Raw genomic sequence first — 20,696 nt, 5'->3', positions numbered from 1 at the left:
GCCAAAAATATCTGCAGCTGATTGGAAACCTCGTCTCACCCGTGAATCATTTCCCCCATAAACAAGTATCAAACATACCCCCCCAGCCATATTATTCCAACACGATGAGCAACTCTGACCTCATCAGGTATTCAGTGCACACACTGAAAGCATGATATTTTAATTCACTATTTTAAAAGGATCCTCCCTGATTCACCAGGTCAAGTGTCACCAGTGCATGAAATGTGCTGTTACTGAACACAGGAGCTTGTCTACATTGATTCCAGCTTAAGCCATAAACAACTCCATGCTGCAAAAAACAACTTCCACCATGCATAGCTGAAATAAACAGCACTTCATCATGCAGAGCCCACGCTGTTATTGATGACATTTCAGAAACAAGCATCCTGGATTCCTTCAAACAAGCTGCAGAGAGGGACCTATAACCTGCTGCAACACATAATCCCTCCATATTTCTTGGCCTGTTTCCTAACCCTCGTTGCTCCCTGGTGGATGCTGTACATGGCATATTTCTCCATCAGACACCCTGGACCTGGACTTATGGCTGCAGGCTAATAGTCCTGTAGTTTTAGCAGTTAACCTGCTATTTCAAGAATAGAATTGATTCGTTGCACAATAGAAGCACAACAAAACTGTGGGTGTTCTGCCAACAATGGTGCACTTCATAGGACATAAAATAAAAAGTACATTCAAAAGGGTAAGATCAACAACAGAAATATAATAGTTCTCCTTTTCTGAAATGGCCTTTTACTTGATTAAAATTCTCAACCTGTAGTTCAATTCATCCGGAGTAAGGAGGAGTTCCCTGGCTCACTGGGGCCCCGCTGAGAGACCACACAGTTGGTCTGTAATAATTGCTGTGAAAGGGACCAGGAAAAAGACGAGCACAGAAGGCAGAGGTTTGAGTCTTCTCAGTAAAACTGCTGGGCATCAAGATGTATGGACTGGTCCGTCCCAGGTGTGCTGGTCCAGAGTTGTGAAGCAGCATCAGCACTTAGAAGACTCTCTCTTGCTCCCTCTGTCATCTCATTCCCTCTCTCGGTGCCATGTCCCCTCTGACTTTCTTGACTTCTCTCTACTTTTGTCTGATGTCCTCTGTGCTGCTTCAAATGGAGAGTCTGAACGGGGGTTTGCCTCCACCTAGTGGTGAAGTTGTGCAGCAGCTATAGACACAAACACTATCTCAGGCTACTCAAGTGTCTCTCTGTTGTCTTTCAGTTGGTTTACTTTACCTTTAATGTGTAATTATTCACAAATAAGCTCAAATGTAAAAATGCTTACTGTCCAAAAAGTATGTTTGTGGTATAATATACATGTTAGTGTTTTCTTTTAGGCAAATTTCTAATTAAATTATACTTAAATACTAGTTGCAGTTTAATGTTAGGGCATAACAACCTGTTGCACTGACTTCGGTTTGATCTATTTGATGTATTTACATGAGTAAACAGACTGAATCAGTAAATTGAGCTACTTTCCCAGTCAAATTTTTCAGATCCATCCATTTTCCCAGTTGGCATCAGTGTAATCCAACACACGTGTCAGTCTTTCTACAGGTGAAATCAAACACTGTTGGACAGACAGCACTGGTGCAGACATTCTCACAGATGTGTTGCACTTGTAGGTTGCTTTGCTTTCACTCTTCACCTGGAAAGTCTGGACACTGTGCTGCCGTTCCATCACATGAAGGCAACCGTCTTGTTCTTTCCTTCTCCGCAGCCCAGAGGTGTTTTTGGCTCATTATCCTGCTACAGGATGAAACCCTGAAAAGCTCTGACTTCCTTTGTTAATGGCCTTTTTCCACATAAAGCTTCAGAGGGTGCAGGAACACAGTCTTCTCCAGCACTGCCTTTGTACAGACACAGTTTAAGTAATCAAGTTAATCTATTACTAGAACCCTGAAAAAGGTTTTATATGAAAGTTGCATTCATTTTTAGCTTTTGGTGACTTTGTTTGTTTTAGCTCCGGCAGTTTACTTCTTTATAAGGGACAGACATGCTTTGCACATACCAACATGTGCTGAGGTGATGTCAAACTTCTCACTACTAGTGTATATCACCATTTCCAATAGTGCTGAACTGGAACAGTGAGAAAAAAATTACATATGCACAGCATTTTGTAACAGTTATTCTAAGGGAGAGACACCGATTTCTGATTGTGCCTGCAGAATAAACATACATCTTTGTTGTCAAAATAAAGCACTCACAGTAAGACATTAATACCTCAGCCATTTATTTCTTAAACATAAGAACCAAGGGACTTCTCCAAGGTAAGAAAAATAACATTGCAATTGAAAATCAAGTGCACTTCAACATTGTCTCTTTCTGTGAGGGAGTGGTCGCCTCTTACTGTGTGAAGTGAGATACACAACCTCAAAAACATATCTAAACAATTGGTTTTCCCTGTAAGGCTTTTGGTGGGGTGCTGTGTTGGTACTGTTGTGATGCGTTTGCTGAGATGTCAGTGGCATTGACAAATATATAAATACATATGGACACACCCATAGACAGTCAATACAACATCACAACAGCACCCTCGGCGACATCTGTGCACGAGCAGAAATACAAGCATGCGACAAGAGAAGATGTGCAGTATGAAGCGGACTCCAGGAGGAGTTGGGCAGTGGACTCCTTTGTGCTAACACTCAGAACGGGAACAAGAAAAAGAAGACGACGGCCCAGGTATCAGCGCCTCACCTGGGTCAAAACCATATTTTTAAGTCATCTCCTGTGTTTGTCTGAAGGCTCTCAGGAGTACCAGATGGTGGAGTTTGTTGCATCATGGACAACTCGGGCAAGTTCTGACAAATGAGTTTCCATGATCTCACCTGGCTGTCAGAGATTTTGCCTACTTCAGCGCAGATGGCCGAGTTACACCACATTTCAACGAAAATCACAGGAAATTATCAATGTACTTTTCTGTGATTTAAAAAAAAAAAAATTACCTGACCCTGTCTGAATGATTTAACAAGGCTCCTTTCCAGTCTGCTAACTCAAATAACAAGCTCTATGAATGAATTACAATTACCACCATTATATGCGAGTCAACACAGATGATGACCATTAGCTGGAGAGGCAGGCCACAATCACACTTTCACAGACATTTTCAAAGTTTCCTACTAGACAAAAATAGCCTTCTTTATAAGTGGAGCAAAAATAATTAAATCTATAATCCACCTGTGTCCTTGGAACTGGGCTGAGCTCAATAAAAATGAACTAAGCATTACTTTGAACAAAGAAATTAGAAAAAAAAAACATTTCAACTTGTTAAATCCAATATCAAACCGTGTCCTAGCTATATACACTCTTAACAGGCCAGTTAAATGCAGCAATTCATAATTGCCTTAGTGCGTGATACATACATAACTCTGTACATCAATGGTATTTCACATTTAACATTCTTGACAATATACATGTACTGTACCTGGAGCATAACCCACAAAATGATGCTGGTACCCTGTGAAACTAAAAACAAAGGAATTTGCTTAGTTTCACATTCAGGATGAGAAAAACTAACTTTTAGTGGCAGAAAACATGAGACTGGGTTGTAACTATGACACCATGGGTTATAATCACCAGAAGTGGGGAAACAACAAGAGCAAAACATACAAAACACCAGCGCTACTGGACAGCGGGTGGCAGTGTAAATCTCTTACTTGATGTATGCAGGAGGAGTGTGAAGCCAGAAGTGGAGCCATACTGAAGCTTCTTTTCACCCCACAAAGGAGCTTCATCACTTTGTCATCTGACAGAAAACTTCTTCCATGGCCAATTTGGCCCCACAGAGTTTTTAATCAGACACTTGTCCCAAAACTGTCAATGATTTGATTACTAAGCAGGTTGGTGCAGGCAGTTGATGCTGTATTCACCCTCATCCTGGACCGATTTTTAATGTTTTTGCGCCAATAATCCTAAATTTACTTAACAAGAAGTACCAATACGTGTAGTTAGTTGTTGCTTTTTGTGTATTCGGCAAGAGGGTAGTATTGTGGAACATATGCAAATATTTAAATGAGTGAAGCCCCAGTCCATTTGTATAACAAACATGTATAAACAGCTTTTGTACAAAACGGCAAGTCACTTGGCACAGATGCTCTCAATGTATTATGCGTGAGGGACCAGAGGTAAGCAGTTCTCTGTCTGTAGACCACAGTATATTCTTTTTAAATTAAATATTCAACAGGTTAGACTTTGCTGTTGAGTGATTTGGGACTCATGATGAGATGCTAGGGAAATACAGTGTGGCACATGCACTAAATTATTCTTGAAAATGTCTCAACTTTGCAGTAGTGCAAATGATTCACCTCATCAAACACTTCCCAAAAGAGACAGCAGCGCTCATGAGATGTGCGAAATTTAGGTGTCAGGGGTGCAAACTGATCCAAAAGTGACAGACAATGACAAAACACAGGAAATGCCTATGAAAAAAGTTCACACAGTTCTGATAGTAAGTCATTCTCACGGGTTAAGGTCTCCAGCTTTTCGGTTGTGAATTCCGTGATTTACTGAGAAGAATGACATTTTGTGGAGAACTTGACTGCTCAACTGGACGTCATGGCGATCAGGAGATTGTTTTACAAGGAAAGACTTTTTGTGGAACTACTTAACCAATTTTTAGCAAAGTACAGAGTGTAGTATAGAACCCAGTTTCCACACCGGTTTTCAGAAAGCACACAAGCTGTATAACATGAAGTTTAATTGCAGCCTTGCTTCAATTTAAGTCATGGAAGTAACGTTAGCTTCAACTGATGTGTACTGCGGGGCAGCAACGAACAACGCCGGCTAAACGCGGTAGTCCGCTAACTGAGCTTAGAAGCTTTATTTTATTGTCATTGTAACATTGTGACACTTACAAGGAAATGTTGTTTGGAGCCGAGGGGTCCCGGGCCGCTGCGTGCATACGCGCCGCCTTCACGGGCAACTTGCCACCTAAGACGTGTCAGAAGTCAAGTCACTCGCATTCCAGTAATAACGACGACGAATCATTTGCTCCATGTACATATTGCAAACTTTACTTACAGGCTGTAGCTGAAGTCCGTAAAAAGTCGAAAGACACGGGGGTCGCCACAAAGTTGTAAGGTTTGCTCAGTATGGATATGTCAGTTAGCACAGGACCAGAGGGATAAACAAGTAGTGGTGATTCTGGAGCAACCTCCAGGACAGTGCTAAGTGTTTTAAACCCTCTGGGCCTTTCAAACATCACTGGTTAATTCACTTTTACAGAAGCTGGTGGTTACCTCTGTGACTCTAATATATGCTAAACCATGAGGGGCACTAGCTGGGGCTAGTTTGCACCCCTGAGTGTTATGTTGTACAGATCTGGAACATATTCAAGTGCATGAAAAGACTAAATGACAGGTGTCAGCGTAGACAGGAACAACCAGCACTGAGATCGGATTCAGAATCAGGGAATGACAGAGCCACAAGAGACATCACAACTGCACTCCTATCCTCATTCAGCAACATTTGCCCTTGATTCCAACTCCCTATGAGAATATTGCCTTCTCTGACCTTTCCTCCTGGCCAATAAGGAGTTAGAGACTACAGCACCACTGGACAGATTTTAAGAGTAGAATTTATGAGTTCAGAGTGCTGAAATGGCTTCTTTGGCTGTATTTATGGAAATCTTGATTACCTTTTCCCACGGACACTTCTCTAAATGTTCACATTGGTTATACACATTTGACAGGATTACTCAGAGGTGAAACTAACAATGAACTTTGTCATCAATTGATCTGATGATTATTTTTTTCAATTAATCAGTAAGATGTTTGGTCTATAAAGTCTCAGAAAATAATTTCCCAGAGCCAAAGGTGCTGTAATGAAACTGCTTTTTTGTTTGACTAACAGTCCAAAACTCAATTTACTATAAAATAAGACAGGAAAGGCAACAAATGTGCACACTGGAGAAACTGGAGCCATCAGTTTTAGCACTATTGCTTGAAAAAATAATGACAAATCAGTTATCGTGCAGATTAATTTTCTGTTGGTTGACAAAACAATTAATGGATTAATCATCAACCTCCTATATTTGACAGTAGTCGATAACATTTATGCTGCATTTAGATCTGTATCTACTGTATTTCATGTGCCCAAAACACACAAGGCCAATTAAAATGGGTCCACAGGTTAATGACTGAACAGCTCTCCCTAGCAGAGTCTGCAGCCTGTTTACAAACCACTTTCCTTGTATCATTTTCTGATAAATACTGCATTGAAATTGCATCGAAAGTGTAGCTGGAATAACTTCATTCTCATCCAAAGAACTCCTGTCAAGAAAGAAACGAAGGCCTTTAAATATTTATGAACAGATGACAGTATGAACGTAGACTTGGACATGACATGTATGCACTAAGTCTGCATCTTATGCTTCCACCTGCATCTTGTTGAATGTTATGAATAAATTAGTGCATTATGGAAATGTGAAACTGTACAAAACGCCAGTAAATGTGATGGCTACACACCTCAGTATCCCAGCTAAGCCTGAAAAAACACCAGCAAGTGTTGCACAATTGTGATAATGATATATCACAATTACACAGAACATTTTACATGCACATCATATTTGAATATTAATGTACATGTAATCAACTGTGAAACAGGAAAATGGAGGAACTTTTCTGTGATGGCATATACAACATATATGATTTGAGACTTGACAATACCTACACATTATACACATTGCTCTTACATTCATATATGTCAACACTTACAGTAAATATGTATATACAGTATACATGTATATATTCATATGTGTATAGATATATCAAAAAAGGAATATATAGTTCCATTAATGAGGAGAGACATCCTAGTTCTTATGTTCTTCTCAAGCCCCCCTGATTCACACCAACATGCCCTGGGCGGTGTACTCAGGAGACGTACGCAGTCTGATGTGTGGGGCATAGTGACTGAACTACCTGCGCTCTTTTCTGAGTGTGCAAACATGAAGTTAGTTCACACTTTCTCAAACGGTTTCACTCTTGAGGAGTGACCTGGTGCAGGTTTTAAAAACACACCCTCACCATCCTTCCTGGTGCTAGGCCTAGTTTACAGTATTATGCTCAGTATTAAATACAGTGTCTTTCATATTTATATAATTGTAGTGGTTACATTCTATATATCTGATTGTGTATTGACATATATTGCAATGTTTTAGTACATACAAACAAAAAGGCTGTGATTTGACCCTGTGTGTTCATAAAGTCAAGCATTACTGTATGACACACACTAAGGAGTGAGACACATGACATGTTGTGTATGGACCTCTGACAAACTATTGATGAAACAGTGATATTGGATGCTGCCCGAATGGCTGTGTTAGGGAAGTGGCAGTGGACAACTCTCTGGCATGATGACCGGAACATCCTGCTGTGGCAGAGATGCATTTGACAGTTTAAAACTAAGGCCTCTAGTTTGATAGTGGTCAACTGGTGCAGTAGGCTGGTTGTGATTATGTTGATGTACATATGGATTTATTAAGGAAAGTGTTAATTAGTATAGTACAACAACAAATCTCTTTCCTGTTTTACTGGAGAACTTTCGAGTGGGACGCACAGAGAGTATGTCCACACAGCAGACATCCAGACCGAAAACAACCCAGCATCAAAACAAAACCTTGTTGCTTCAGGTACCAGTGAGAAATGAAATAGATCCCTGAATGTAAAGTCTTATCACATACCAACACACTGAAAAGGATTTTCTCTGTAAACCATGACAATCAATAAAAATACCCCACTCTCCTTACAGAGTTCACCCCAGCTGCCATGCCGGATGGGCCTCATTCAAATCAACGAGGCAGCTGTAGTTTTTCTTGTAGAAAAGTCTGAACATGGCCTTAGCTGATTTTGTTCTTCCCTCTCCTGACCCGATGTTGGGTATGATGGACAAATAATGCGCCATCCAAAAAAGGACAAAGAGATTTAGCAGCCTTTCTATTGTTCAGAAAATATAGGAGTATTATTAAAATCTTGTAGTGAGTACATAAACATTAGAAAATGTCACTCCAACACTGCGTCCATTAGCAGAGTCAGTAGTTAGCAGAGCAGCAGTTTCAGCTCTCCATCTGTGTTTGCACAGAGTACGTTCAGGCACAGTATTGAACGTAGGACACCGTGTTTTGGCAGCACTCGTAGCCCAACATACAATACTGTAGCTGTGTGCAATAAAACAGAAAAAAAGAATGCCTTCCTAAAATATAATTTAAGATGCTGTTCAATCTAATGTTTCCTTCAGACTGCTGTCCCAGAACTGCATCCTGAACTAAATGTAGTTTGTCTTGTGTAGAAGCTGACCCACCTCAATAACAAGCTTAAAATGTTGTCATATTTAGCTCTAATGAAAACTCCTATCGGGGTTAAATATGCCTGCTACAGGAACAAACTACGCAGCTCATTATTCTTAATTAGCTTGACCTTTGATGATGTTGGTGCAGGTATTGCTAACCGCACCGCTGTGTGTGAACAACCGGGTACCACTGTCAAACTAGAGACCAAAGCATCAAGGATGCAGATTAAAATGCTACAGAGAGATGCAGCGTGTATTTGGAGGCATCAGAGTGTGAACAGTTTGTGCATTAAATATCTGCCCCTACAGATAGTAGATAAAGAATTTTAAGAACTGGGGGGAATGTTTGGGATTTTCCTCCATCCATTCACATATCACTCTATATACATTTGACTTCTTTTGCTTGCAGGTTGCAATATCAACTTTCAGTATTTAGGAGTTTATAGAGTACTCCTGCTGGCGGAGACATCACTGATATTCCCGGCAGTGAAAGACTATGGAATGATTGTGCTATAATCTTGTACATATACATATACATACATATATATATACATACATATACATATATATATATACATACATATATATACATACATATATATACATACATATATATACATACATATACATACTGTGTATATATAAACAGGCTATCAGGGCGAAGTTTTCACCTTGTGGGAATACAAGGAATGCTTTAAGCTCAGTTGAAATTTAGAGCTTTCAGGTACTAGCAGCTAAACATCTGTGTGAGGTGTAGAGTTAAAAAGGGGGGTTAGGCTTTTGTTAGTATTAAGTTTTTGAGATCACGTTGTTTGTAGGAGCAGACAAAACTGTGACAGTGACAGATGTGGACTGAAGATCAGAAAGAATCATCATGTACATTTTATGTATGAGGAATGTTTATCTACACAGGTAAATGCATGTATGTTTGTGTGTCAGAATACCCCCAGTGTGTCAGATGGCTGCTGGTTTGGTCAGGGTGGGGTTAACCTCCGAGAGCAGCTGAAGCCTGTGAAAGGCGTGATGAGAGGAGACAGGGCAGAAAGTCTCTCAATATTTACTCCTGCTTTCATTTGGTCTTTAGTTTGCCCACCTCCCCGTTCAGCTTGCCCTCCTTTGCCAACTTCTCATTTAGTTGGCACAGCTGGCGAAGGAAGCCATCATTAGGACCAATTTCTCTCTTATGTCTCACAGTGGCCACTGCTAGTCGGGCATCCATTTTATGGCGCAGCATGAGGTAAGCAACAACCATGGTAGGGGAGCGGCTGTAGCCTTCTCTGCAGTGTACATACACCTTCCCTGGAGGACACAGGTACAGAAGTAGAACAATAAGATAAGTGCTACTTGTGGTGAAAGGATGGATTTACAGAACAACAGAAAATCTATGCCACAGGAAATGCTGAGACTTTGAAGTTAAAGTATCTATATCTTATTGCCAACAAACGCCACTAAAAGACCAACTTTGTGTCAGTCTCCTCAGTACCTGCTGACTTCCCTTCCCTGTCTGCAGTGCTGAGATAAAAGCCTGTTCATTCCAACAAAGATTATTGCATTGTCTCTTTACAAAACCATGTGGAAATGTTAAAAGTAGAAGGTAATACTGTATGAAAAACATACAAGATGGACAAGATGGTGACCTTTTACCTGAAGTTTGAAGAACAAAAAACAGAGGAAGAAAACTTAGGAAAGAAAGACAAAACAAATAAAAGAAAAGGGTGGCTGGGGAACTTGTCCTCTGACCAAACTTGCCTGCAAAGCATCTTCTGTGCCAGGTGATGCAAATACAACATCTGACCTCTGCTGCACAGTCAGTCATCTCTACTGTACCCACATCCCACATACAGCAACAAATCTATGCTCTGTGTGTGCAGAATACAAGCTGAATGTGTATTTATTTTCATGTCAGTTTGTCTTGTGTTTCCCTTCTAAGATGTGTCTCTATCTAACTTGTGTACACTTAGATTGCAGAGAAGCCGAAGCCCCACAAGGGATTTCACTTGGCAACTTTCACACAGCAGCAAATGTTCCAGGCTCAGGCCAGATCTGCTGATTCTGCACTTTATTTAAATCCCTGCATCTATCTGTGTCCCTCTCCAAGTATAATCCCCAACATCTCCCTCTTCTGCCCCTCTATACTCCACCCAGAACAGCCCTCTGCCAATGAACTCACCTCTTCAACTCCTAATCAGCCTGCCTGCCACAGATCGATGTTGACTCTGCCTTGTCCTCTTGTCAGACACACAGGATCTTTGACTTCATGGCTTCACTCAGTTTCTTAGTCCATCACACTAGTTTTCACCTTTTTCCTTCTCTTCCTCTCTTTGCTTTTATGTTTTTTACTGCTCAAACATTCACTCACTCTTTCTCAAGTCCAATACACTCAGATGTGTGATTGTTATAAAGTACACAGGATTTCCTTTCTTCACACAACTTCCACCAGTATTCATGTGTACAACCGAATGCAACACCAGCAGAAGAATGCAAATTTAACTCTTGATGCCAAATGCTTTATGCTCTCCATCTTGTGCCAACTTTGTCTGTTAGGACAGGAAGCATACAGAGAATTATCACCCAATTCTGCAGTTGCTCTCAGCTCTACGCAGCATTTTAGCCACTTTTAGCTCTTTGTTTTGGCTTTTCAGCCCACAGACTCCAGTCGACATGAAGCAGATGTTTTGATTCATAAAGTTAGTAGGTGAAAAGCATCAAATTATCCAGTGGCTAAAGATCGACGTTATCAGCTGCCTACTGGTGATGAAACAAAATCCATGCGCTAAAAGATGCCAAAAGGCTTGGTAGAGCTGAGGGAAACTGTAGAGTTGGTGATCATTGATGTGAAGTGATATGTCACTCCAAATTACATATTTTAAATTTGAACTTCACATGTGGATCATTTTGATCACTTCTACCAATACTTTTATTTATTTTACCAGAAAAATCTCAATGAGATTAAAAATCCCCTTTTCAAGAGTGTACTGGTCAAGACAGCCAACCACAACCACGACAAATAACACAGGTACAAACTATACAAATAAATCCATAACACCCTCTCATTTAGTCTAACAAACAAACTGATGATAAAACCTGTAAAAACACACAGTCAGATATACTATTCTAAGGCATTAAAACAAATAAAATTAACAAAACATCCTGGCAATGGCAAGTATGCACAATGAGCCTGTAAACATACTGTAACTTCATCTCATCATTACAGCAGACTCAGGAACAATGCATCAGTGCAGTTCCTCATTAAAACCTGTGACCTTTTCAGAGCTCACAGCATGAGGTCACAAAATGTCAAAGCTAATGTTGCACATAGCACAGTGTCTGACTACAGCAAGACCAGGCAGCAGGCAGAGGGGAGACAATTCCTCCTCTTCCTCCTCTACATTCCCTTGTTACATTCACCATAGTATTGGTTCGCCATTTGCCAAAAAGACAAGGAATTAAGATGCCTTTCTGTGTCAAAGTGGACAATAAATCCCTGCCTTAATACACAGGGTTCAGTGCACGAAACACCAAACTGTCATGTCCCTTGTTTAACATAACAAAGCTACTCTAGCAAAAAAGGTGATGGACTACAAGTGCATTACAAGTGGAACATTATGACAATGTTGACGTCCAGGGACATGATCTGATAATGAATATGGAGCAGGGCTCGGGAGTGTGTCAGATTTAGCCTGAGATACTCATCTCCTTTCTTTACTTTACGATCCACAGGGCTGAAGCATACTGAGACAGAGTCTGTTTTAGGTGCATGTATTAATAAGATATGATATTCAGTTCAAGTTAATGGTCATTTTGGCTACAGTGATACAGCAATACCACCACTAGTCTACTTTCCACTAGTGGAGGTTGTTACATGCTCTACTGTATGAGTGATGGTTGGTGAAGATGGACAAAAATATAACCTTTTCTAAGAGTCTATAGTATCTCACACTGGAGAACCAATCTAAAATGGTGCCAGTGAAAACAAGCACCAATAAATTATCAGCTTTTTAAGCCACAGTATGGAACTATTTTCTAACATTTTTTAGATGAAATATGCTTCAAAACATATCTTAATGTGGAGAGGTGTTACGTGACCCAGACCCAGTGAACAGCCTGGCAGCAGTGCAGAGATATTCATTAGTTAGTGAATTCATGAGGTTCAGTTCTAATATGAAAATTTTGATTCTAGCCACTGTTAACATTTAGCCAATTAGCGCAACAGACTGACCAATCGTACACCCCAAAATAATAAAATGTATGGCTGGAGTGGAGCCTTCCCTTATATGCAGCTCCACATTTCAAACGTCAAACCAGACTCACCTCTTCCATTATTGTGTGCTAGGGCCTTGTCAATAAAATCAGCCCCCTCCTCAAAGAAGGCACTGAGGTTGAACTGCTCCGTGTCATTGGCCTGGATGCCATGGTATGTGATGCCTGTGCCGGCATAGAACTCCGCACTGGTGTTGACGTGCATGAAGGAGGTACCCTCCGCCACATTGAGGACGTGCGTCACTCCGAGTTTCTGCAGACGCATTGCATTCTGGGCTACGAACCTGTAGGCGAGATGAGATTCAGGATCAGAATAGAAAAGGACAATTTTATCACTTGAGCAAGTCGCTGATGTCTGTGACAGGTCCGCTGCACTGAAACAAAGTTTGTACACCAGTAAAAACGTGCACATGGTGAAACAAAACTTTCGGGTTTTCTCACAACAATAACTGATGAAGATGGAGCAACAGAACCAGACAAACATCAGCATTAACAAAAACACCTGACATACACTTTTTCCATCAGGAACACTGTGTCAGCACAGTTTATTTAAAGTGATAATTTGACAGCATAGGTTGCATCTTTTCACAGCTACTCTAATAAACACTGTGCTGGCAGTATCACAGCATCTTTAAATACAGAGCTGGATACTTGCTGTACCTGCTGAGAGATGCAGAAGCTGCTCCGCATGTTGTTGCTTCAAAACTGTGTTCAAACTAAAATATCTTCTTCAGTGTGTCAGTACAGTTTATCAGTTGTTACTTAAAAGTCACTCAAGATACAATTATAAATCAATGTACTGTTCAAATGCGACGGTAAGATCTGGGCCACTTCCATATGTTTTCCTAGATCAGAACCATATCTGACCATGTGAATGCTGTCAGATCAAAATTCATGTTTTTTTTATTTTATTTTTTTAAGTGTCTCATTCCTCTGCACCCATCGCCTGTTGTCATCGCTGCTCTTGTCGGCCCTTAAAAGTAAACACGGAGGAGAGCAACAAGGGGAACAACAACTCAAAGGAGCATATTGCAACTGAGCACTTTTTGAGAAAATTATGTGATTTGACAGTTGCACAAATGACATTATTGTTGTTATTCTTGAGGCATGTGGCTCACATTTCTGTTAAATCTATGCATGCATGGCAGTTTAGGACCTAAAAAGTGTTGAAACTGAAGGTGGATACATGACGCTTACAAACATGAATGTGATCCATCAACACAAAACAATCAGAATGGAGCATGAAGGCTGGTAATGTGAATGCAACCTAAGATCTGAAAGAGTAACAACAGTCACTCAGGTAGGAAGGGAGGAAGAGGAAAGGGGGACTAATGTAAGCAGGGAAACATTGAGAGTGAAAAAGATTGATTTTAGAGAAGTAAAAAATGAACAACAAAAAAAAACTTAATATGCAAAGAAAATTTTTACATCTGTGGCATGAACTCATTTTAAGCAGAACTAAAAACATGCTCTCTCAGCTCCACCTCCATCTTTATCCACTCAACATCCAGGAAACAATCCATCTCTTTCTGCTTCTCTTCTGCTCTAATAAACCTGGTCTTTAAGAACCACAATACCTCATATTAGGCCTGTGCTGTAAAGAGCAACCAGACGGGAACAAAGGAATAAGAGACCCGGCTGCTGCGCTTCGCCTGGCTGAATGCCCGTCTGCCCGTCTGCACTGTTACGATACTGCCTGGCTGAAGGTGCTGCCCGTTGATTCTAAATAAAATGCCTTTTGTACATATTAAATTAAAGCCTTATGGAGCATTTAGTGTCACTAACTAGCTGGAGACCATTTCTGTCATCAAAAACGGCTCCATATTGTTTCTCTACATGCTATAAAGACATCTGCCAGCCCTTTCTCCTGAGGCTCATCTTTTTCACTGCTCAATGCATCAAAACCTAAAAGAGATTAACTATTATATGAAAGATGCTCAAAACTGGAATCACACCAAAGCTGTGGTGAGCTGTATACTGGCAAAGTTATGCTATAAGCAGAAAATATATTCTTCTAAAACATTTTTAAGTATCTCCTCTAAATTTGCTTTGCTTGTATTCAGACTCAGAAATTGTAAATCTCCACATAAAATGCTTTTTCCCGTCAGCACTATATCTGCTTACAGTCATTATGAGGCTGGTGAGGAGAGGCTAGGTGATCCTGGACAGCTCCCCAGAGGCAGTGGCTGCAAAGCCCCCTCTGCAAGAACTCATAAAAAATCCTCTCTGCTTTATGGCCATAAGAGGAGGAATGAAGCAACCCATCTGCCTGAGTGTCAGCTGCAGAAATGTGACACTGTCCTACCTTTACAAATGTCTTTGAGTCCACATGGACCTCTGCTGTGCTTTGAGTTTTGAGGGGCTGTAAGTATTTCCACACCAAACATCCACCAGCAGGTGAAATAACAGGATATAAGAATATGCTGGCTTTTACACTTTCACACATTTTCACAAATGAACAATTATTAACCATATTTAACTGTGTCATGACCTGAAAAATCAGCGATTTATACTCTACTGTTAAACTACAGGGTATATTTGGGGCCTAACTCCTGGGGGACCCTACAATTAGAAAGTTTAATGAATGTTTTCAGGGACAGTTTCTTCTAATTTGAGTGTTGACATGTAAAAGAAATGTGCAGTATATGTTCTACTGAAGTATTTGCTTTTATTTTGCCAGTCAACTAAACAAAAACTGGAACAGGGTACAACTAACAGGATACATCAGCAGGTTTAGTAGGTCCCTGTGGTGGAAACAGTGGACAAGTCCAGGTTTTAATCGATAATCAATACCAGCTCGCCCTGCCTGAACCATCTGTGGTATCACATTACATTACACTGCTCTTTCAAATTGTTTGGGCACACTATAATACACTCTGATAGTAAAACAGTCCACTAATGGCTGCTTTCAGTGATTACTGAAACTCTGGTCTACATAATCTGTGAACATAATTTCTTCAGCAGGCATCAAAGCCTGCTCTTCAGAAGTAACCACAAAGCAGAGAGCTCATTAGAGTCCCTCTCTGAGACCTACAGTGCTGTGTGATCAGCTCCTGCTAAGCACCGGACTGCCAGCACTTTGTTTGGAAACTCGGCTGGGCAGACTGGCATAATCAGATTGATTTTGTTGTCGCACCGAGGAACAGTAATGTGCTTGTATTTCATCTTGCAAGCCTTCCCCCGTTGGCAAGGGCTGGAGCCAAATGATGGACTGCACACAGACACCGAGTTTCTCAGGGGCATCCCTGGACGTGATCTTATTTCACATTACAACTCAGCAAAACATGCTTGAAAATTCTATTCTCTTTTTGTTTTACACTGTACAAACCTGTGGCTCACCTGTTGTATTTCAGGGTCTATTTCCTGAATTTTTGCCACAACTGTGATCCCTGTGCCAATATGATAGCCCACAAATTTAAATTAAAATATGGTCTAGTTTCCTGATTTTATTCAGGGAAGAAATTAGATATATCAGATCATATTAAAGCTAAGATGATAAATCGGCCCAACAAGTTGGTTTTCAATCTGTAAAATGTTGCACTACATATGCATCTTAAACAATTTTGAGGGTTGTGTACCAAGATTGTTTTCTTATGTTGCAGTATGTGCTTGTAAAAGTATTAATAAAGCTGCCACACTTAGGCAATTAATTGGTAAATAGGAAGAAAATCAGCCACATTAATTGCTACTTATTAATCTAATAGACATTTTGATAATCACTCATTTACATCTTTTTAAAAAAAAAGTTTTAAGTAAATAAATGCATCTGTGCAAATTAAATATTTGAGTTTTGGACTCTTGGTTAGACAAAACAGGACATTCAGTACCATCACTGAAAGAAAATGATACTGATATTTCATTATTTTCTGTCAATTAATCAACCAAACTGTTATTGGAGGGGGGAGGGGGGAATCAGCAAATACATCAATAATGAAAACAACTGTCAGTCATTTTTATTTCCAAAGTCCCAAGTTTCAATACTAGTATCAGCCCCAAAAATCCAGCAACAGTCAGGTTATAGATCATATAATAATAGTAATAATCTGACTCAACCTTTGATGCCAATTTTTGACACCTGACATTGTGCAGTGTTCAACACTACAGACACATTTTGGTCATTAATTTTTAAACAGTATGATAGAAAACCAGCCCTGGTGCCACGGTTTTTTTTAAGTAAAATATTTCCAAATACTGTTACCAACAAGCACTTTTCATCTGACATAAATAACATTTGCAAAAAGAGTGTACTAACATTAAGGGCAGAGGAATTTTGTGCACGTGCTTCTCTCTTTATCATGCAAGCAAATGAAACATTATTATGTTTGTACAGGAACTGGCTTTACTGGAACCCAAAGCTGATTCTTAAAGCGTTACCATGTTCCTTACAAAGCCAGCAATACCCAGTCAAGCAACAAGCACTAGCGGAGCCAGAAATCATAGTGTGGGTGGGCTTGGAAAAACTAGGGCTGGGTTCTTCCAAGACAATTAGCTTAGTGAAAGCAGCACTTTACCACAAACCGCAGCATTACTGGCACCAAGACACAAAGAGAAAAGGCCCGACACCATGTTAAATGCATGCTGCACCTTATAACCTGTATACACCTGATTGGATGGGCCTGGGTGGGCCACCCACAGTTATACAGCTGCCAACAAGCATAGATTTATAGTTAATATACATGAACAACAGTATATACACTGTACATATATGTGTCTGTGATCTAGAGCTGGAATTAAATTACACAGCAGGTTGTTTATTTGTCAAATTATGTGATTATGACACAATTTCATGGTATTTGCACCATGCTGGTCAATAAGACTACAACATTTCAGCCAATCACGCCCCGATGAGCCGACTCTGTACTAGGCCCTGGGTAGAACCCAAGCCAGCGGGATTATTACCTGCTTTTAGAAACAAATAGAAATGAAGGCTAATATGTGTCCACCTGGCACCACATGATAAACATGATGTGAACCATGCTGATGGAAAAAGGCCTAAAGAGATGCATAACATCATTTTGGGGTCTTCTTCAGGCTGAGGCTTTTGTTCCGTTGTAAGAGAGTTGGGAAACCTTTATGTCTGTGCCCAGGGGCCATTGTGTCAAAATTAGCCCATGGTGTATACTTAAACAGATGTGTTAACTGGCACTAGTTTATTGTGTTCATCTCACCAGATTTGTACTTGTATTAACAACATCTTGCCACTCAAAACTACAAAATTCACATGCTCTTTGCTCTGCAGCAACCCACAAGATTGCCCACGTTTTAATTTTTTTTTTTTTTTGTAATTTATGAATAAAAATAAACGGTGAAATTGTTGCTGCTCTGCAGCCCAGCTGAAGGGTCTGGGGAGTGGCTTGATAAAGACACGAGTACATGGCACTGATACTAATGACGGAGGAATTCACTGAAACAGGTCTTTGTGTCGTCCTTCACATGTGAATCCGTTCATTGTGAATTTCGCCCCATTCAAAAAAGACGGGAATGATTATACCGCCACAGTATGATCGTTATTCATATTATTATGATGCCGTGAAACACAACGTCCACCTGTCTGGCTACTGAGACACACTGGTTCAGGCTGGTATTCTGAGGACAGTCGGTTATCTGTTGACAACAACAGGCTTTGGCTTCGGTTGTGCGGTGACAGCGATATGACAAGCTCGCCCTGCGACATTGCTCTCACTGTGTCGTCTGCTCGGGGGACAGGCAGGGAACCTGTTCTACCTGCCGGTGTCTAACGCCGCCACAGACAACAACATTCGTCACATCTGAAGAAAGGATAAATGACTCACGCGTTACCGATGTATATTCTGGGAAAGACCTCGTTGAAGTGCTGTGTCGGTAAGCTGTAAAAGCCGCTGCCGTCGGACAAGAGTTCGTTGAGTTGCTGGACGGTAACCTCACTGCCTGGAACCGGGACATCAGCCGGTGGTTGCTGTTGTTGTTGTTTTGTAGGACTCAGGTGTTTCTTCATGGCTCTAATTCTTCCAGACTTGTCGTTAGATTAAAGCCAGTCTCGTCCAGTTGTTCAGCTGCATTTTACCACCTCACATGAACCATGAGTGCGCTGTCTTCTTGTCTACAAGGTGTCTGAAGAGGCGGGAGCGTTTACCGTTAGTGTCAAGCATCCGGGACTTTTAACAAGCGATTCCGGTCACAACTTCCAAAGTAAAATATAGCTAGCTTGATAGATAGCTATTACCATCCCTGTCTGTTTTAATAAGACAGCTCCGGACACATTTTCACTTATGGATTTCCAACGTTAACATTGATTATAGGCTATTATTGATTATTAAATTCTACATTCTCTTGTTCTTGTTCAATGTCAATATTTACTTTCTACAATTTTCTCTAATATGTTTATCTAATACAAATATACAATCCGCCTATATTTCAGACGATGTAGCCTACTTCTAACTTTATAGCAACAGTTTGGGGAAGGTCTTCTCTTGTTTAAGCAGTACAATTCCCCAGTGCACAAATCCATAAAGACATGTTCCCAGTTTGGTGGGGATAAACTTGATTGGCCTGCACATAGTCTGCCACATAGTCTACACTGCAATTTCTTACATTTTCTTTTACATCATTATGTCTACGTTTCGTATTCCAATGTACTGTTTTCTGTATATCCAGTTGGAAAAAAAACACATTAGCAGGAAGTGCTAAACTATTAATTTTGAAAATAAATTCTTGCAATTTCCGGTATTGTTCAGATTACTTGTGGCTTACTTGATATAGCTGCCTTTACCTCCCATTATCTCGAGCAGACACACCCTATCAGCATCAGACCCTCCGGAGACGGGAGCTGAGTCGGGCGAGAGGAGTGTGTGACACATGCTAAAGAGGACAGGGTGGTGCCTTCAAGTGCTGCTCGTAAGATCCTGAAATATGGCCCCACCGTGGATTTTGTCTGGGTTGTACGGTCTATCATAAGTTTTTGTGGATAGTTGTGAAGAAACTACAGGAGTACAGACCGGAACCTTGCTACGCCATAACAAAGGGTGTACAATAAGTGGTCATTTTATAATCTACCCCCCGCCCCTTCCAAAAAGAAAATGTGAATATTGAAAAGCTTCTTCTGGGACAGAAATTATATTTAAAATTTATATAATTTATGTTTATCATTTTTTCAGCATTTATTCATTACTTTTATCAGTCTACATTTTCCTGCTTTCTTGCTCCAGTTTTGTCACAAGTAATACACAAAACAAAAGTATTACTGTGTTTAGAGACTCAGTGGTCCATACATTATTAAACGTAGTTCACAACAAAATAGACTGGTGCTAATTCCTGGACTAAATAAAATTTTTAGGAGACATGACCATTTCCCCCTTGGGTGAACATGCGTAAATGAAAAATGAAATTAAAAATATAATTAGAAGAAAAAAAGTGTTTTTAACAAATGTCAAATCTTGAAGGTATGACACCAAAGGGGCAAATAAACGAATAAATTAATTAATATAAAAGCGAATTTGATAATGTGCAGAAGAAACTAGCGTGTTACTGATAAGGTATCTGAGATAGGCATAGATCAACAGACCCAGGGAGCTCTACAGTGTTCCCACTGTGCATGAATATACTGTATGTTACTGTAAAACAGACTCATTGTGCTGAACCAACTTGCATAGAACATACTGTAATATAAAACCACCAGATGGAGCCATACTTCCACCAAATCAACACATTGGTATTAATACTGTATATGAAGCTGTCATTTTTAGGCACAGTAAGGGTTTATTTAACCACACAATACTTATCAAAAATTATCATAATGAGTATTTAATTAGTCACACAACGATGGTGCGGGCCTAACTCCCCAGTGTAGAGGGTGAAAGCTGTTCTACCCCAAAACTCCTTGATGGCGACCTTGAATGAAAAGTTTATAATCTAAGTTAATGAGCCATAACAATTCAGTAAATTCAGTCATATTTATCCAATGGCTCACAAAAAATTGATTGCATCCAGTCAACGTTTGAAGACCATTGCAGATTAAAGGGCTTTCATTTCATCATGGTTCAGTCATGTGTCAGCTTTTTCAAATGTTGTGTCATTCTTTGTCTTAACTGGATTGCCTGTTACCTTCTAAAATCCTGTTTTAAAGGAAATAGGTTTCTCTTAGTAACAAGTTTGAGAATATTGTTAGCAGAAGACATTGTC

At 40.2% G+C, this 20,696-nt stretch overlaps 1 protein-coding gene across 3 annotated transcripts; it reads right to left on the bottom strand.

Annotated features, from left to right (window-relative positions):
- Window positions 1–8,937: 8,937 nt before the first annotated feature.
- Window positions 8,938–19,355, bottom strand: dusp3a (dual specificity phosphatase 3a). 3 transcript variants are annotated; one of them, XM_020616497.1, is made up of 4 exons: window positions 19,269–19,355; window positions 18,332–18,629; window positions 12,591–12,823; window positions 8,938–9,578 (listed from the first exon to the last, which is right to left on the bottom strand). In XM_020616497.1, exons 2-4 carry the CDS (start codon window positions 18,511–18,513, stop codon window positions 9,349–9,351), a joined length of 645 nt encoding a protein of 214 aa, XP_020472153.1. In that variant the 5' UTR covers window positions 18,514–18,629; window positions 19,269–19,355; the 3' UTR covers window positions 8,938–9,348. The 3 variants fall into 3 exon arrangements, with proteins under 3 accessions (XP_020472153.1, XP_020472154.1, XP_020472152.1); XM_020616498.1 differs by having other exon boundaries at window positions 19,288–19,302; XM_020616496.1 differs by lacking the exon at window positions 19,269–19,355 and having other exon boundaries at window positions 18,332–18,762.
- Between the last annotated feature and the right edge of the window lie 1,341 nt (window positions 19,356–20,696).

The sequence above is a fragment of the Monopterus albus genome, unplaced genomic scaffold, assembly GCF_001952655.1.
Source record: "Monopterus albus unplaced genomic scaffold, M_albus_1.0 scaffold175.1, whole genome shotgun sequence".
Classification (NCBI taxonomy): domain Eukaryota; kingdom Metazoa; phylum Chordata; class Actinopteri; order Synbranchiformes; family Synbranchidae; genus Monopterus; species Monopterus albus.
The sequence above is the reverse complement of the archived record's forward strand: the minus strand, read 5'-3'. Positions and strand labels throughout refer to the sequence as shown.

Coding starts and splice junctions, on each gene's coding strand:
- dusp3a (XM_020616497.1), bottom strand. CDS start 18,513: ATGAAGAAACACCTGAGTCCTACAAAACAACAACAACAGCAACCACCG. Junction 12,824..18,331: donor AGAATATACATCGGTAACGC/GTGAGTCATTTA, acceptor TCTCGCCTACAG/GTTCGTAGCCCAGAATGCAA. Junction 9,579..12,590: donor AGCACACAATAATGGAAGAG/GTGAGTCTGGTT, acceptor TGTGTCCTCCAG/GGAAGGTGTATGTACACTGC.